Here is a 16,506-nt window from a genome sequence, read left to right as displayed (position 1 = left end):
AATGGTTATGCATGTGATGTTTAAAGGAAAAGCAATAGAGACATAGCGCACACTTATTCTTTTTCTTGTATGGTATCTTTAAACCTAGCCTACTGATGAATCTCCCTTGTAATCATCCCTGAAGTACACACCAACCAAAGTGTCTTCCTTCATCCTCTGTAAATGAATTGGTCATAGTTGTTATCCTCAAGCTTAGTGCCTCCTATCGTGATAAAAAACTCATCAGCTTCTTAACTGAAATTTAGAGCTGAAGCCAGATTCATCTGTTGTCATTGTACAGATACCAGCAAATTAGACTAAGAATTATTTGAGTCCTTCTTTGGTGAAAACTGCACTGGTGTTCTAGACCAGATCTCTGTCTTATTAATGGGAAGCTCTTAAATGAACGATAAGAAAAATTGGGAGAAAAAAATTATCCTTTTTATTGCAAACTTACTTTTATTGCTACTTCATTTTAGGTAACATTCAAAGCATCAAGATACTCTGTTTCACCAGACTTAAGATTTGTTCTTCTTGCATATGATGTTAAACAGGTAAGACAACTATTTGTTAATTGAAGAACCTCTACATCCAAAGTCTGAAACCCTTGTTTTGTATTCAGTGGTTATTCAAACTAGTTTGAGTTGTTTTGGTTTATTTTTTTAATTTTGGAACAGTAAAAATTTACAAATACCTGTTAATATCCGTGACCTTATTATCACCTTAGCATGACCTTCACAAAGATCGCTGTTTATCACATTATACTACAGTATAGTAGTTTACTTGTTGTTTCGTATTGGTAACTGATAACACAATAGCTGTGTGTTTTGGATTTAAATTGTTAGAACAATAAATATTCCTTTCCAATTCAGTATACAAATTTTTCTGTCCCCCTGGTGACATTGCTGTATTGATCTGTATACCAGCATCTTTAATAATTGTGTCTGCAAACTGTAAAATGTGCTGAAAGCTTATTTGAAATATTCTAAAGGTGTTGATGTAAAATTATTCATTTACTTGGTACTAAATCCATGTAGGGTTTTCTTTAGTAAATGGAGTGGATTCTGGATTAAGCCCTTTTGCAATATACATGTATTAATAAATCAGAAAGGAACTGCTGTTGTTCAGTTCACTTTTTTTTGTCAAGTGTTCCAGTTTGATTCCTGTCTGAAAAATAAGTGCTCCTTGCTGTTTTCCTTCTTGATTGCTTTTTATTGTGTGAGAGAGGAATAGTCACTCATGCTGACTTAATTTTCTCATTTGATCTATTCCAGTTTTCATTTTGGATTGGTTTTCATAGTAGTAGCAGATATAGCTGATAGAGAAAAATAAGGAAAGTATCCGTCACACTTTATTGTATGTAAATGTAGTAACATCAGTGAGGAATCCCTGCCCCACAATATAGATGGTCCATTGACATGCAAATTGCTCTCAGTGCATGCTGAATATACCCTTTGTGGTAGCACTCCTTTTCCATATTTAATTCTTGGTTTTGTTGAAAAAAGAAATTCATCCTTCCGTTTACAATCCAGTTGCTGATAGTTACTTACAGGGATGAGGCTTGCAGCATTTATGCTTTGCACTTAGCCGTTTCCTTTTTTCAAGTATATTGACAAGAAGTAATTAAAATGAGAAATGAATAGGTTTACCAAACAATTTGTGGTAGTATGGGTGGCTTTGCATGAGGCTTGTGATGCTTATGCTTGAATGCTTATGGCTTTCAAACCAAAAATATGCTGCAGTTGTTGTATCTTCTAGAAGTGGTGGTGATGGTGTTGAAATTGTGTAATAGCTGGATGTTGTCAGTCAGATATAAATTATAATAATAATAATAATGCCATTGAAGTCTTTTACCTCCTGAGAAGAATCTGTTGCTTACAGTGGAAGGGGAAAAAAAAAACAAAACCAAAAGGAGTTTAAGCTGATTTTTTTTCAGAACATACAAAGCTATATTACTGTGAATATACAGTAAAAAGCATTTTTTTCCTCCAAATTTACTGATTCTTGGGATGTTTGTTATGCTGGTAAGGCACTTCTCTTTTCTCAAGATCTGTTGGGGAAAAGGTAGGCAATGCTTTCGAAAGCCTCTTTATTTCTGCGTGACTTGTGCTTCCAAATAACATGAAGGGTTAAGATAACATTCATTGTATTATTTACTTTTTTTTTTTTTTTTTCCTCTCTCAGTCAGAGGCAGATTTATTTTGTCTGGATGAGAGAAAATCCACCTGTATTCCTTACTCCTCCCCCCTGCTGTTAACTATCAATTATTAAATTTGTTTCCTAAAAAGTGAAAATTAATATTAAACAGCAAACTTAATTGTAGCTTTTCAAGATGAGTTTCAGTGGGATCAGGCCAGATTCTTTCTTCATATCTCATTTGAGTGTAACTTTTTTATGATCGTGTTACAATGCATGATTGAGTGTTCAACAACACCCGGTTCAAGGAACTGCAGGTAACTTACTGTAAGCATTTAATTGATCTCACCATCTTCTATAAATTGCCACAGACCCTTGGACCTTAATACCTTTGTTTGCCCCCTTTTTTTTTTCCTTCTTTGTTACGGTTTAGGTGTATAATTGCACTGTAATACATTTGATGGGATTTCTGCTTTTGCAGACAGTCATGACTTTGAGGTTTTAAAATTATAATAGTTGTTTACATACATTAATCTGTGTTCTTTGTAACATACAGTCATACAGCTGGAACGGATTTATTAATCAGTTTTATAAATAAGCTCCTATGTTTCAGCTGAACAGATTGGAGAAAAATAGACAAATGTTTCTTCAAGACATTTTCTTATGAAATTGTAATTAGAAATAAGGTTATTTTGATGTTTGGATTAAAAATAAATGTTGAGTTAAATAGCTGAATATTTATTTTACTGTTGTCAGCATTTTCTTTAATCTATTTTATGCTTGGAATGGCAAACTTTAATTAAATTTGCAGTTCTTCCAGCACAATTAAGAATGTACTTATGCATAACGGGACATAAATCTGCATGAAAATAAGCCATCTTTGACTACAAAAGTAATAATTAAATGAATTTTTAAATCATGCTTTATAGAATCAACAAAGCCATTTCATGTGGCATAGCAGCTGTTTTGGTATAGCTCTATAAAACTCATATGGAAGAAAATTCCTTTGCTGAGGAATTCAAAGTGTTGCAAATTGATTTCTGGACAACAGATTCCCTCCATCTGTCTGGCTTTTTATTTTTTGACAGAAGGCTGTGGCAATTTCAGAGGTACTTTCTGTGTGTTCTTTGCTGTGGTACTCCATAGTTCTCCACACTTCCTAAATGCTTTCATCAATTCTCCAAGTTTTTTTACTTTGCCAAAACTTTATGGATCAACTGTGTGTAGTTCAGACTTTCTTTCTGTCACTCACCATAATTTGGTTGGCTTTACTGAAAAAGTCTCATTTTGCAAGGCAGCAGATCAGTAAGTAGGAACTAATTTGAGAAATGAGCACATATTCTTGCTGGATGTCCTGCCATCCTGATTCTTCTGGGACAGTGTGAACACAGCAGCAGGGAAACCATTGTAAGTGTTGTATGAAGAGAGGGATCAGTTTTGCAGTGCTACATCTTTTTGATTTTCCTTTGAAGATTTTCAAGGTATGAGTAAAGAATATGAAACTCTGAGAGGCAGAGCATCTAAGCCAGTTGAGCTTTCCAGAGGAAAGGGTATTTCACTATTGCTTTTAATAAGGATGGTGTTAAAATGTAGCTTAAAATCTTTCTCACTCTGCTGGTGGTGGCATTCACAACTACCAGAACCTGATTTATACTTTTGATTAGAAAATGGAAATTAGACACTCTGCTCTTAATGGTAAAGAATGGGGCAGTAAATTTGCAATTTGCAGTGCAGTGAGCACTGACAGCCTAAGAAATTCTTTACCATTGAGGAACTTCAGTGTCTATCAGCAAAAGGTTATGCCTTGTGAGTTATTCCTGGAGTCCATGTGAAATAAAAATAATTTTTATTCTGGATATCTGTTGAGTTTTTTCTAAGATATCATAGGCATGTTCTCCCCATACTCTTGCTAGAATATAATACCCCACAGAAGTATATGCAATCAGTTCATCTCTTTCTTTGCAATTTCCCTTTTTTCTCACTTGATTTAATAATCCCTTCCTACAAATCGTCCTTTCCTTCTGACTGCTTTCAAATCTCTTTTGAATTCCAACTTTCAGGAATTTTTCCCACTTTACTATTATAAATTCATCGTTTTCTGCTTTCAATGCAAGATGAATTATGTAGGGGTTTTTAGCTCTTGGTTCAGAAATGTGCTTAAAAAACATATTAAAGTTTAGCTCTAGTTTAGAAGCATAAGCATTTATACACTGTCTAAAAAGGAAATGTTTTCCTGAATTTAGGACTTCAAAATGTAATCTTTTTTAGCTAGAGCATTTAATGAAACAATGTATTTAGCTTAAAGCACTGTGAAAATAGCTTTTAATAATTTTAAGATCAGGATGAAGAATAATCAAATCCTCTTCAGAAAGTTAGGAGAAAAATAGTTTTAGATCTAAACATCACTCAGTAGAAATTAAAAAATTTCAAAAACATTTCTACGTATTTCTAGTTTAATGTATTGAAGATGAAAGTTCAGCAGAGTGTCTGAAGCAAAGAAACCCCAAGAGAACGAAGTTGCTTATCTGCTGCATAGAGCCAATGCCTGTCATCACTTGGCTGCTATAATATCTATTTTTGGAGAATAGTGATAGGGAGTACTGACTAGTTTACAGCAAATGAGGGTGAAAAGCACCATGAAACATGTTCATCGAGCTTTTAGAGATTGTCTTTGGTCCTGCCTTACTTGGGTGCACTGGAAAGATCTTCAGAAGTTTGTCTGCAGATTAGAAGAATCCATGAGGGGAAAAACTCAATGAAGTCTTGAATTATGATTATTTGTCCTCATTAGGAGATTATCTTTCTACCAATTAGGTGGAAACTAAATGTTCAATTGTCTGCAATTTTCTTGGTCAGTGATATTAATTATTGCATTTTTTTAATGCTGTCCTGGGTTCAGCAGTAGCAGTCATTTCTCTCCTTCTTGGTAGCTGGTGTAGTGCAGTGTTTTGACTTTCAGCTCGGGAACAGAGCTGATAGCGATGTTTTGGTTTGGCCAAGGACTTTGTGAGCCTCATGCTCTGCCAGGGGGGAGGGGAAGCCGGGAGGAAGCAGAGACAGGACACCTGACCCAAACTGACCAAAGAGGTATTCCATACCACAGCACGTCATGCCCAGGATGTAACTGGGAGTTACCCGGAAGGGCTGGGAGACTGCGGGGTTGGAGGAGGTATCGGTCGGTGCTTGGTCGGGGGCTGGGGGGCCGAGTTATCGGTTGGTTGGTGGTGAGGTGTTGTATTCTCTTCCCTTGTTATTTCCATTATCATTGTTATTATTGGTAGTAGCAGTAGTGATTTGTGTTATACCTTAGTTACTAAACTGTTTTTATCTCAACCCGTGGGAGTTGCATTCTTTTTGATTCTCCTCTCCGTCCCTCCGGGAGCAGGGGGAGGGAAAGAAGGGGGGAAGTGAGCGAACGAGTTACCTGACTGGGTTTAAACCACGACAAATGCAAAAAATAAAGGATAAAGAAATTACCTTACATTATGTCTCATTTTTAATCAAGACACTCTTTGGTGTAAAGTTTTGCAGGTCTTTTCAAGAAAATAGTTTATACAGTGCTTATGAAAATCTGAGTTTGAAGAGCATTATCTGAAGTACCAGGTAATGGTTGGAATCAAATACAACAAAGATGAAAGATGTCTTTTACCACATGGAAACAATATTTTCTCAACTAGATTATTCCATACAAAAGAATAACAAAAGACATCCTAAACCAGCACTGATCTGGACAACAATTATCTAGTGCTGTATATGAAGTAAAGATCTGATATAAAATTCATACTATCAAATCTTTCCACCAGAAATGCATCCTTCTTTAGATAAACCTATTTTTCACGTGTATTTTCTTAGGTCCACAGAGTGATCTTTTATCTTTAATTTGTTCATTTTGAGATAACTCCATAAGCAAATCACGCATGTGCATACTCTGGAACATAGGAGATCATAAATAGAAATATGATCCAGACATGACTTCCCCATTTATCTTCATCTCTTGTTAAGAACAAAAATGACTATTTTTTATCAGTTTCAGGGCAGTGACAAAAAAATAAGGCAGATCCACCCCCAAAATCTGAAGTTATTTCTTTGAAAATATTTTTGTGATATATTTTATTCCTCTTTTAAGTAGAATGCAATTAAGTATTCATAAAAGTCAGATATTGAGCAATTAATGAAATTGGGCTGCTCAAATTTTCTGCTTTTAAATGCTGCTGTTTGAATTGAAGTTTTAGCTGGACAGATTAGAATTTGTTAACATAATAGCTAGGCTGTAGATGATCTTGGCCTGTTACTCATCTATTACATACATTTGACTTTATTTTATATAGTTCCACAAATATGCAAGACATTTTAAAGGTATAAAAAGACAAGGTCTTTGCCTGAGGAGGTAATGTTCTTTGTAGTAAAATCTGGCTAAATCAATTTGGTGATACTATGTGCTGTCATGAATTATCACGTAGGAGCGAGTGTTTGTATAGAATCATATAATGATAGAATAGTTAGGGTTGGAAAGGACCTTAAGATCACCTAGTTCCAACTCCCCTGTCATGGGCAGGAACACCTCACACTAAACCATGTCAACCAAGGCTCTTTCCAACCCAGCCTTGAGCACCACCAGGGATGGAGCATGCACAGCTTCCTTGGGCAACCCATTCCAGTGCCTCACCACCCTCACAGGAAAGAACTTCCTCCTTATACCCAATCTAAACTTCCCCTGTTTAAGTTTTAACCTGTTGCCCCTTGTCCTATCACTACAGTCCCTAACGAAGAGTCCCACCCCAGCATCCTTCTAGGCTTCCTTCAGATACTGGAAAGCTGCTATGAGGTCTCCACACAGCCTTCTCTTCTCCAGGCTGAACAGCCCCAACTTTCTCAGCCTGTCTTCATACGGGAGGTGCTTCAGCCCCCTGATCATCCTCGTGGCCCTCCTCTGGACTTGTTCCAACAGTTCCATGTCCTTTTCCTGTTGAGGACACCAGAACTGCACACAATACTCCAAGTGAGGTCTCACGAGAGCAGAGTAGAGGGGCAGGATCACCTCCTTCAACCTGCTGTTCATGCTCCTTTTGATTCAGCCCAGGATATGGATGGCTTTCTGGGCTGCAAGCGCACACTGAAGCTGGCTCATGCTCATTTTTTCATTGACCAACACCCCCAAGTCATTCTCCACAGGGCTGCTCTGAATCTCTTCTCTGCACAGCTTATGGGTTTGTGTGGAATTGCTCCGAACCAGGTGTAGGACCTTGCACTTGGCATGGTTAAACTTCATAAGGTTGGCATCAGCCCACCTCACAAGCGTGTCAAGGTCCCTCTGGATGGCATTCCTTCCCTCCAGCGTATCAACTGAACCACACAGCTTGGTGTCATCGGCAAACTTGCTGAGGGTGCACTCAATCCCACTGTCCATGTCACCGACAAAGATGTTGAACAAGCCTGGTCCCAACACCGATCCCTGAGGGATGCCACTCGTTACTGGTCTCCAGCTGGACATTGAGCCATTGACCTCAACTCTGTGTGGCCATCCAGTCAGTTCTTTATCCACTGAGTGGTCCATCCATCAAATTGATGTCTCTCCAATTTAGAGACAAGGATGTCGTGTGGGGCAGTGTCAAACGCTTTGTACAAGTCCAGGAAGATGACATCAACTGCTCTCCCCCTGTTCGTCAGTTCTGTAGCCCCATCATAGAAGGCCACCAAATAGGTCAGGCAGGATTTCCCCTCAGTGAAGCCATGCTGGCTGTCACCAAGCACCTGTTTGATTTTCCTGTGCCTTAGCATGCCTTCCAAGAGAATCTGCTCCAAGATTTTGCCAGGCACAGAGGTGAGACTGACTGGGCTGTAGTTCCCTGGGTCATCCATTTTCCCCTTCTTGAAAATGGAGGTTATATTTCCCTTTTTTTCCAGTTGTCAGGAACTTTACCTGACTGCCATGATGAATCCATAGTGTCACACTTCTGTTCAGGGTTTTTTCTAAATTATGTGGCAAAACATGATAATAACCAGTCTCCATAAATAGAAGATGGGGAAAATAGAGACTGTATTTTATGCTGAGTCGTGGGCATTGATCTTTGTTTAGTATTTGTCTGATAAGCTGCCTTTTCACTTTTCATCCATCTTGAATTGTAGTCCTGTGCAGACAGCAGATGACCTTACTACTTCCTAGAATTAGCAGTTAAACCCGGAGTATCTGCATATCTTTTTAATTATTTGTCTTTATATATGCATTATTATACTTACATTATTGGCATATTTGTGATAAGATGATATTACTGCTCTCTGCCAAGGTATTACTATGATCACCCACAGAACAGGAAGTGAACTGTCACAATTTCTGCCTTTAAAACACTTCTGAACCATAAAGGTAAGGGAACCAGAATACAATTTGGTGTGCTTTCAAATCTAGTATGGAAGCAGTCATGTCATATACATGTCCATATGCATCCATTTACCTATTTGTCAGAAGGTTTTTTTTTATTTTCTTCTAGAATGTTCTTGATTTTGTCAGCTGACATGTTGATTCATATATGGAGGTTCAGCCTTCTTTAACAGTTCAGAAAAATATATCACACTCAAATTTTCATAGGAAAAAACACGAGACAAGATGTTCCTGCTTTTCAAATAACTTACTGGTTCTTTGTGTTTCATTTGTACTTGCAGGATTGTTGTTCAATCTCAAGTTTTATAAGTAAACAAAATAAGCAATTCTAATTTAAGCAGAAGATGGCTCCTTTTCTCATTCAAAATTGCCAGAGTTGAAAAAATCCCAATTCATGCTTTCAACTTCTTGTTCAAAGACAGTATTGAAAAAAGAACATTGTGCTTTGCTATTGTTCAGTAAAAATGGATTCTAGGGCATTTAGCTTTCCAAAGAAAATATTTATTGACAGAAAAGTATTTATTTTCAACATATTGTCATTCTTATCAAGTATGAATACTGTTATTTCAGGAAGATTTTGGTAGTGTCCAGCTGTGTTTAGAAGGTCCAGCAGTTTAGAAACTCAGTCTTAATATAACTCTGGGTTTCACATAGTCGTATTCCAACATCACATAATAATCCATGGGGACTGGAATCTCTGTGTGCTGATGTTATAGAAATAAGCAATATTAACCTATTTGTCATCAGCTCTCTTAGCCTATGAACAATTTATTTTATATAATGTAAGTTTTGGCTTCTACTGTGAAACTATCAACCCTATCACATCCCCCTTATTTCTCTTTTGTGCATTGATAATACACAGAAATGTCCCAGGTATGTCCATTGTAAGTGAAAGTTTTGTCCATCGCAGCCTGTAGACAAAAAAGCTCTGTGTTTAAAAGGTGGTGGGTTTTTTTTGTATTCCACTTATCTTTTGATGCAGTCTGTTGTGTGTAGTAATGATGTTATCAGAAATAGTTTACAAATGAAAGCTAGCTTTACATTTATATTGTACTGCATGCATTTCTTTAAAAAATGAGATTCTAATGATATATCTGTGCAAATAAGTCTTCCTCTGCAATGCTGAAAGAAAAAAAAAAAACCAAAACCAAAACCAAGGTTTTGTTTTATTATTTGGTTGGGGGGTTTTGTTTTTTTGGGGGGTTTGGTTGTTTTTTTTTTTTTTTAATACTAAAAAAAAAGGACAACCTGAATAAACAACAGGGCAAGAACTGTTAGGAATCCTAATTGGACACTGTGCTAGTTGGCTGTTAGAAGATGGGAAAGCTGGAAAGAGCTTTAATTTGGATTAAGACCTGTCAGAGTTCACCACAAGCAGCTAGAGTCATCTGATGCACCCATCTGTTTTAAGAACTTCTTTGTTTCATGCTCGTAAGAAATAATAATTCTCTTCCTTGCTACCTGGAGAATATGTCCTAAAAGAATATTTTACGCATCTGAGTTTTGACAGATTTTACCCTGAGCATGAATCACTCACTGTCAGTTCAACTGTTAAACTTATTGATTTCTCAGATACAAGAGCTGGCCCACGTCAAATACAGTGAATAAATGACTTCTGAGGAGCAAAATCACTTCATGGGTCTGACTGACCCATTATGTTAAAATATTTTACTGAAAACACTATGTATGGTTTTTATGATATAGATATCAGCATGTTCTGTAATGACTTGGGATCTAACTTAGACATACTCTTTACTTATGTACTGAAAATAAACAAGATTGAATTTCTTAAAGGACAACCATCTAAAGAAATGCCTACAGTCCAGTTCATGTGTTCAATGCACTTAGAAAATCCATTTTAAACAATGGGGTTTTTTCTTTGCTTTTATTTCATTTTTCATAATATCTTCTATCTGAAATTCAATAATAATATGTCTTACTGAGAAATGTGATACGCATTATATCTTTCTCATTAAACTTTTAAATAAGATACCATTAGTATTGATGAATGTAATCCCAAATGTTCACTTAATCTTAAAATAGTCATTGATTGTGCATTCAGGATTTTAGTCTTCCAGCCAAATGTTGTTAGTGGTCATGAATTTTATACCAGAAGGAATTAACATCTTTCTTTGTCTGCAGTGTTATGAATTAGTTTTACAAACTAGGGATAATTTAATGAGTTTCTGTTCTTTTCTAAATGCAACAACATTTGTTAAAAAATTCTTCTCAGATGCATTTGATATATGAAATAGAATGCTTAAGCAGTCTAGAAGCCCAAAGCTTTTGTCTTTCAAAGTATTTTCTGTTAAAAATAGTTTTTAAAATAGAAGAGGCAGAGTTATTCCACAACATTGATTGGAGTCACATTAATAGCAGAGATATTGGAGGAGGGGGTAATATTTTTCAAAAAGCTAAACCAAATCTGTGTGTAGAGGAGCCCTGCTGGTTTTCACATTTATACATGCATATATTTAAATAAATATAGGTTGAAATATTTATTCTAAAATAACCTAGAATGTAAATAACAGTATGGAAAAGTAGAAGTGTGTAAAAAAAATAATTTGTCAGTGTTGTCATATATCTTTTGACTGAAATCTATCACTGACACTATCTTGAAACTAAAACCCCCAAATGTTATATACCTATCTTATTTCATTTGTTAAATGCAAGCAAGCATAATTAAACTTTACCCAGAGAGACTGTGCACTTTCAGGACCCAGCTGGACAAAACCCCAGGCCACCTAGTCTTGATTTGGTGTTGATTCTGCTTTGTGCAGATAGTTGGACTAATGACTTCCTAAGATCCGTTCAGCCTGGGTGACTCTGTGCGTCAGTATTATCACGTCAGCAGTATTACCCCCTGAGATAAAGATTCCTGAGACTGAAAAAAAAAAAATTTATAATTTGGAACAGTTTCCCAAAAAGAAAGTGTCAAATGTCTACCAAAATACCCAGTTTCATTAAGGGCCAAATAATACATGAATATTCCTTAAACCATTCTCAATAGTTTTATTCAGCCTTTTCTTTTATATTCACTTATATTCTTAATCTCCACATGTTTCTGTACCTGTGTGTATATGAGAAATATCATCCTCTGCCTCTCCAGATACTTCAATTAATACAATTCTAACTAAACCAATCAGATTTGTTTGGAAGAAGTTCTGAAATGTTTGTGCTCTGCAGAATGAGGAAAATCAGATATAGGAAATAACTAAGCTCTGACTGAATTGTTGACAAATACTTCTTATTATGATGAAATAGTCAAACAGGCTGGCCAGATCTAGAAGCTATTTTTTCTAAAATGTGAAAGGAGAAAAAAAAAAAAAAAAATCTGCTTATTTTCAGTTATTCTGTATAATTCTGTCCCTAGCAGCAGCACACATTGAATAATAATTACATTTTGCTTAAAATAGACAAGTTGGAAAAAACATTAGTGACTTAAACAAAAAAAACAGAGCACAGCAGTGGGTAAGACTTGCAGCTGCTTTTTCATTCTAAATTGCAAGTTCCTGATCAGAAGAATCTTGATGCAAAAAATGAAAGTGTAACGGTAACGTTTTAATAAGTGGGTTTAGTCTTGAAGGAGAAACTTCTTGTATTGTGCATTCAGTCATATTGCTTGGGGGGGGGGGGGAGTGGCTTTTTTGTTTATTTATTGTCATAAGAATTAAAAAAAAAGTGGGTTGAAATCTAACTTTTTTTTGAGACACCTTTTTGGAACAAATTAGTGACTTCTAAAGACAAGTTCAAATATCAGTGCCTGTGGTAAGGACAACCTGTAACAATGGCAAATTGAAGGACATGCGCAGACATGTTTGAAAGCTGTCCTATAGAGGATATTTGCTCTTCCTAAATGTCTGCACAAAAATGATCTTGAAACTGGAGAGTGTTCTGCTGCTCGTCACATTTCAGAGAACCAATGCAAATCAGAATTTGGAAAGGACCTTAAGATCATCCAATCCCCCTGCCATGGGCAGGGGCGCCGCTCCCTAAACCATGTCGCCCAAGGGTCTGTCCAGCCTGGTCTTGGAACACTACGAGGGATGGTTCATTTACCACTTCTTTGGACAACCTGTTCCAGTGTCTTACCACCCTCACTTACAATAAAGAACACATTAAAGAACAGAAATGCATCAGAATTTCATTTTTTTCCACAGTCTGTCACTGTGCAGGCAACATCATTAATTTTATTTAGGTAGCAGCCTTTATCTTGCAGACACCTAAAGTGCCTACCACTTCTGAACTTGATGAAAATGCCATTAAAGTCAGCGGAACATTTCCCATTAACTTTAAAATGGACTTCTGGATCAGCTTTTGTTTACCCATTGCACAAATGCAGTGAAGTCATTGCCGTATTGTGACAGTATCAGCCAGGTGGACAATGAATAAGGAACAGTGTGCCACCAGGATTTTCAGCAGGATCTTGTAGAGGATAGATTTATCAATGTTTTCAGAGTCTCATCTGTGCTGTAAGTCAGCCTTTAGGTCTGCAGGTTGTTTGCACCTTTGTGAACATTAGTCATCTTGCTTCCCATGGTGTTCTCTCTCCTTAGGGACTGTACTGACTGTCATCATCTTAATTTTCTGTAGCATTTTGGGTACAATTCACTTGGCCCTGATGCCCTGTTAGTTTGTAGTAGCCAGTGCTACTTTATTTTTGTCTCAAGGTGTCTTACTGAGTCAGCACCCCTAACAGTAGCGAAAGTTTTGGTACAGCAGTATAATGAAGATTTTAAAGGACGTGGTGTTAAATGTGCTTTTATCTCATCAAAATGTCATTGAGGTTAAGGGCTGATCATTGATGCTCCTGTAACCTTTTTTTGGAGGCTTCTTTCAGATAGTAGATTGTGTAAATAATGTACTGTATAGGCTTTACACTTTGTTACGAGGTTTATATTTGTCATATAGTGATGTCTGTGAACCTTGGTCAAAGTTGAAGATTATTTTCTTCAAAAAACTGAAAGGAGGTTGTACTGAGGTGGGGGTCGGTCTCTTTTCCCAAGTAACAAGTGACGGGGCAAGAGGTAACAGCCTCAAGCTGCACCAGGGGAGGTTTAGATTGGATATTAGGAAACATTTATTCATCAAAAGGGTGATCAGGCTGCCCAGAGAAGTGGTGAAATAACCACCCCTGGAAGTGGTCAAAAACGTGTTGATGAGGCTGTGACATGGTTTAGTAGTGGACTTGGCAGTCCTGGGGTAATGGTTGGACTTGATTTTAAAGGGCTTTTCCAACCTAGTTGATTCTATGATTCTGTAATGATTTTTATGAAGATGTTGTGCTATCTTAACCTGACATTGTACCAGAAAGTCTCAGGCTACCATTATGGTTGAAGAACTTTCTTGAAATAATTAAAATATACTGCAGTTAGACTTAAAATAGCAAACTGAAGTGGTACTTACCGTTTTGGTAGGGGGTGTATGACTATTTCATTGTTATTTTTTTCCTTAACTAATCTTGTATCTTTTAAGTTAAATAAGGCTTTTGTATGAATGTTAGAGAACTTAGATCAGTCTTATTTTTAAGGTGATGATTCTTTTTTCCATGTGCGTCAGTCTCAACCCACGTGTGAGCCCGTAATGCTGTACTTAAAGTTCTGAAGTCTCAATATAAAAAAAGGTGTTTCACTAATCAGAAATACTCTGCATAGTAGCTTTCATTTGGAGATCCCCAAGTGACATGAAAGAGTTCATGAGTCATACCTCTTAAGAGTCCTGCAAAGATGTTTTTAAATTCAAATATGTTATATATTTATAGACTCAAATATTTTATACTTTAAATGATGCAGGAAAGTTCTATTTTATCAATATATCTATATTATTTTTTTATGTTAAAAAAAGCTCAGTTGGACACTTCCATGATTAACTGTTGGTCTACTTCATGATGCATTTTTTGGCCTAATTGTTCAGTTTGTTAAAAGATTAAGAGCATTCGGAGTGGATGTTTGGTAAGACTTCCACAGAGGAAGGTTAAAACCAATTAATCTAATATATAGACACATAAAATAAAAATATAGCAAATAAGTCGAAGTTTGTTTTGCAACATCCTGAGACATGTAAAAACTAGAACTCTCCAAAAGCTCAGACTATCAAGCTGAGAAAAGAAATTTTTATTAATAATATTTCTCAAGAGTGGAATTTCACTGTGAGTCTCAGCTGCAGTATTCAGTACAGCAGCCATCTGTTTTGGCAGTCCCATAATTTCTTTTTTTTCAGTATCTGAGATGAAGTTAAAATCATCATACGGTATGCAGTGGTAGGAAACTAAAAAATCTAAATATGAGCTTGGTATTAAAGTTATCGTAGCTCATCCTGATTTATGTTCTATTTGCATAGTATTCCAAAAATATAACAACCACATTAACTGTTCTGAATATTCAGGAAAGGCTGTCTATTTTGGTCGTTGCTTATATTAGTGTTCCGTAATTTTTACAACCTTACAGTGAAATAGGATTTTAGACCTTTCTGTTAATGTGACAAGTGAATGAATGGGGAGAAACACAGAACCAGTCAGGGTCACAGTTAGGAATAAATTGCACTGTATCCAATTGATATGTCATTGCATATATCCAATGATATGTCATTCTGAACTTCTTTTTACTATGTATCTGAATAGTTTTAAACTTCCAGGTGTTCGCATTTATCCTAGTAATTTGTTGTCCTGCCAGGGAGCATTCCCAAATTCCTACTGTGTTTTCTGTGTCTGCTTCCGTAATCAGAACCTTTTAATACCAAGCTGTTTGAGAAATCTCACCCCTCTTTCTTTTTTCCCTTTTCCATTTTTGGCTTTTCTCTTCTTGGCTCTCTTTCCTCTGCCTTGTCCAGTGTTCATGAGACTTTAACTTTCTGTTTCTTAACCCCATCCCCTACCAAATATAATTATGCACTCTCTTACTCCATTTTCTTTTTCTTTCTGTCTTTCCCTAAGAGAGAAACTTCCCTTTTTAAAATATTTTTTGTGATCTCAAAAAATCCTCAATCCATATTCTGTCTACTTTATTAGTTTACCTCTTCTCACAGTTAGTAATATCTACTGTCCTTATTAGTTGTCTTACATTTGATAGCTTTACAGATAAATCAGTTGATCTTCGTAAATGTGAGGTAAGTATGTCCCAGTAAAAAATAGTCTCTCTGCAATTTCTTATAATTTGGTTGCACTGTGAGACTGGAGCTTAGGAAGTGATTAAATGTGAGAAGATACCTGATTCCAGAACATCTTTGCTCATTTTGCGGATTGTATCTCAGGCTCAGATGTGTTTTAAGATTGAGATTGGATATATTTTCTGATGAACTGGGCAGATGGTCGTGTTCTTGCCAAGTGCAGCTAGATGGCATGAACTACAAGGGCAGCCCAGTTTGTTCAAAGTCCTATACAATGCCTCCATCGTGATGGTTTATTGAAAAAGTCTGGGACTACAAAAAGTTCCCATATATAGAAAGGAGTTTAAATAATATGCAGACAAAAAAATGAATACAGTAGGTGACAAATTTTGGCAGCTAAATTTAGTCCTCATTTCCACTTTTTTATATCTGATAAAGTACTACAAATGGATAAGTATTACCAATAGTGGCTAGCATATCTAGCAATCTATACATTTACTTATCTTAAATGATGAAATGAAGGTCTGTTCATGAGCTATATCTCTTTCAGAAATGTTTGAGACATTTTTTATTTTTATTTTCCTTTTTAACCTTGAGATGATATGTATGGTAGTATATTATATTAGCATAAAATGTTATGATCACTGAGTGATATATGGTCATGTGTTCTTTTACAATTCATCAAGAATAATGAGTGTTAATTGGTTCCCATCATTGATTAAAGAGCTATTGAGTAAATTGGTGATGTAGTTTACTTCACAAATGGAATTTCAAGTTTCATCTCTATTGTATTTTCAACTTTATTGCTCTAAACTGAAAATATTTCTTGAAAGTATTGCTGGACATAGATAGGTAGCACTTCATATAGTTATTCAGTGAAACAGTGGAAAAAATATTATGTTAAAAGGGAT

At 36.1% G+C, this 16,506-nt stretch overlaps 1 protein-coding gene across 2 annotated transcripts in view; it reads left to right on the top strand.

The window, feature by feature from the left end:
* The window catches only part of DPP10 (dipeptidyl peptidase like 10), a 563,373-nt gene that overhangs the window by 419,981 nt on the left and 126,886 nt on the right, over positions 1–16,506 (top strand). For both annotated transcript variants that reach the window (XM_061479197.1, XM_061479109.1), the window contains exon 5: positions 459–533. In XM_061479197.1, coding sequence (XP_061335181.1) covers positions 459–533 — 75 coding nt within the window. The remainder of the gene's footprint in view (positions 1–458; positions 534–16,506) is intronic.

Source organism: Pezoporus flaviventris, unplaced genomic scaffold, assembly GCF_033815535.1.
Source record: "Pezoporus flaviventris isolate CSIRO_AGI_PZ_B2104156 unplaced genomic scaffold, CSIRO_AGI_Pfla_v1 ptg000001l, whole genome shotgun sequence".
NCBI lineage: Eukaryota > Metazoa > Chordata > Aves > Psittaciformes > Psittacidae > Pezoporus > Pezoporus flaviventris.
The sequence above is the reverse complement of the archived record's forward strand: the minus strand, read 5'-3'. Positions and strand labels throughout refer to the sequence as shown.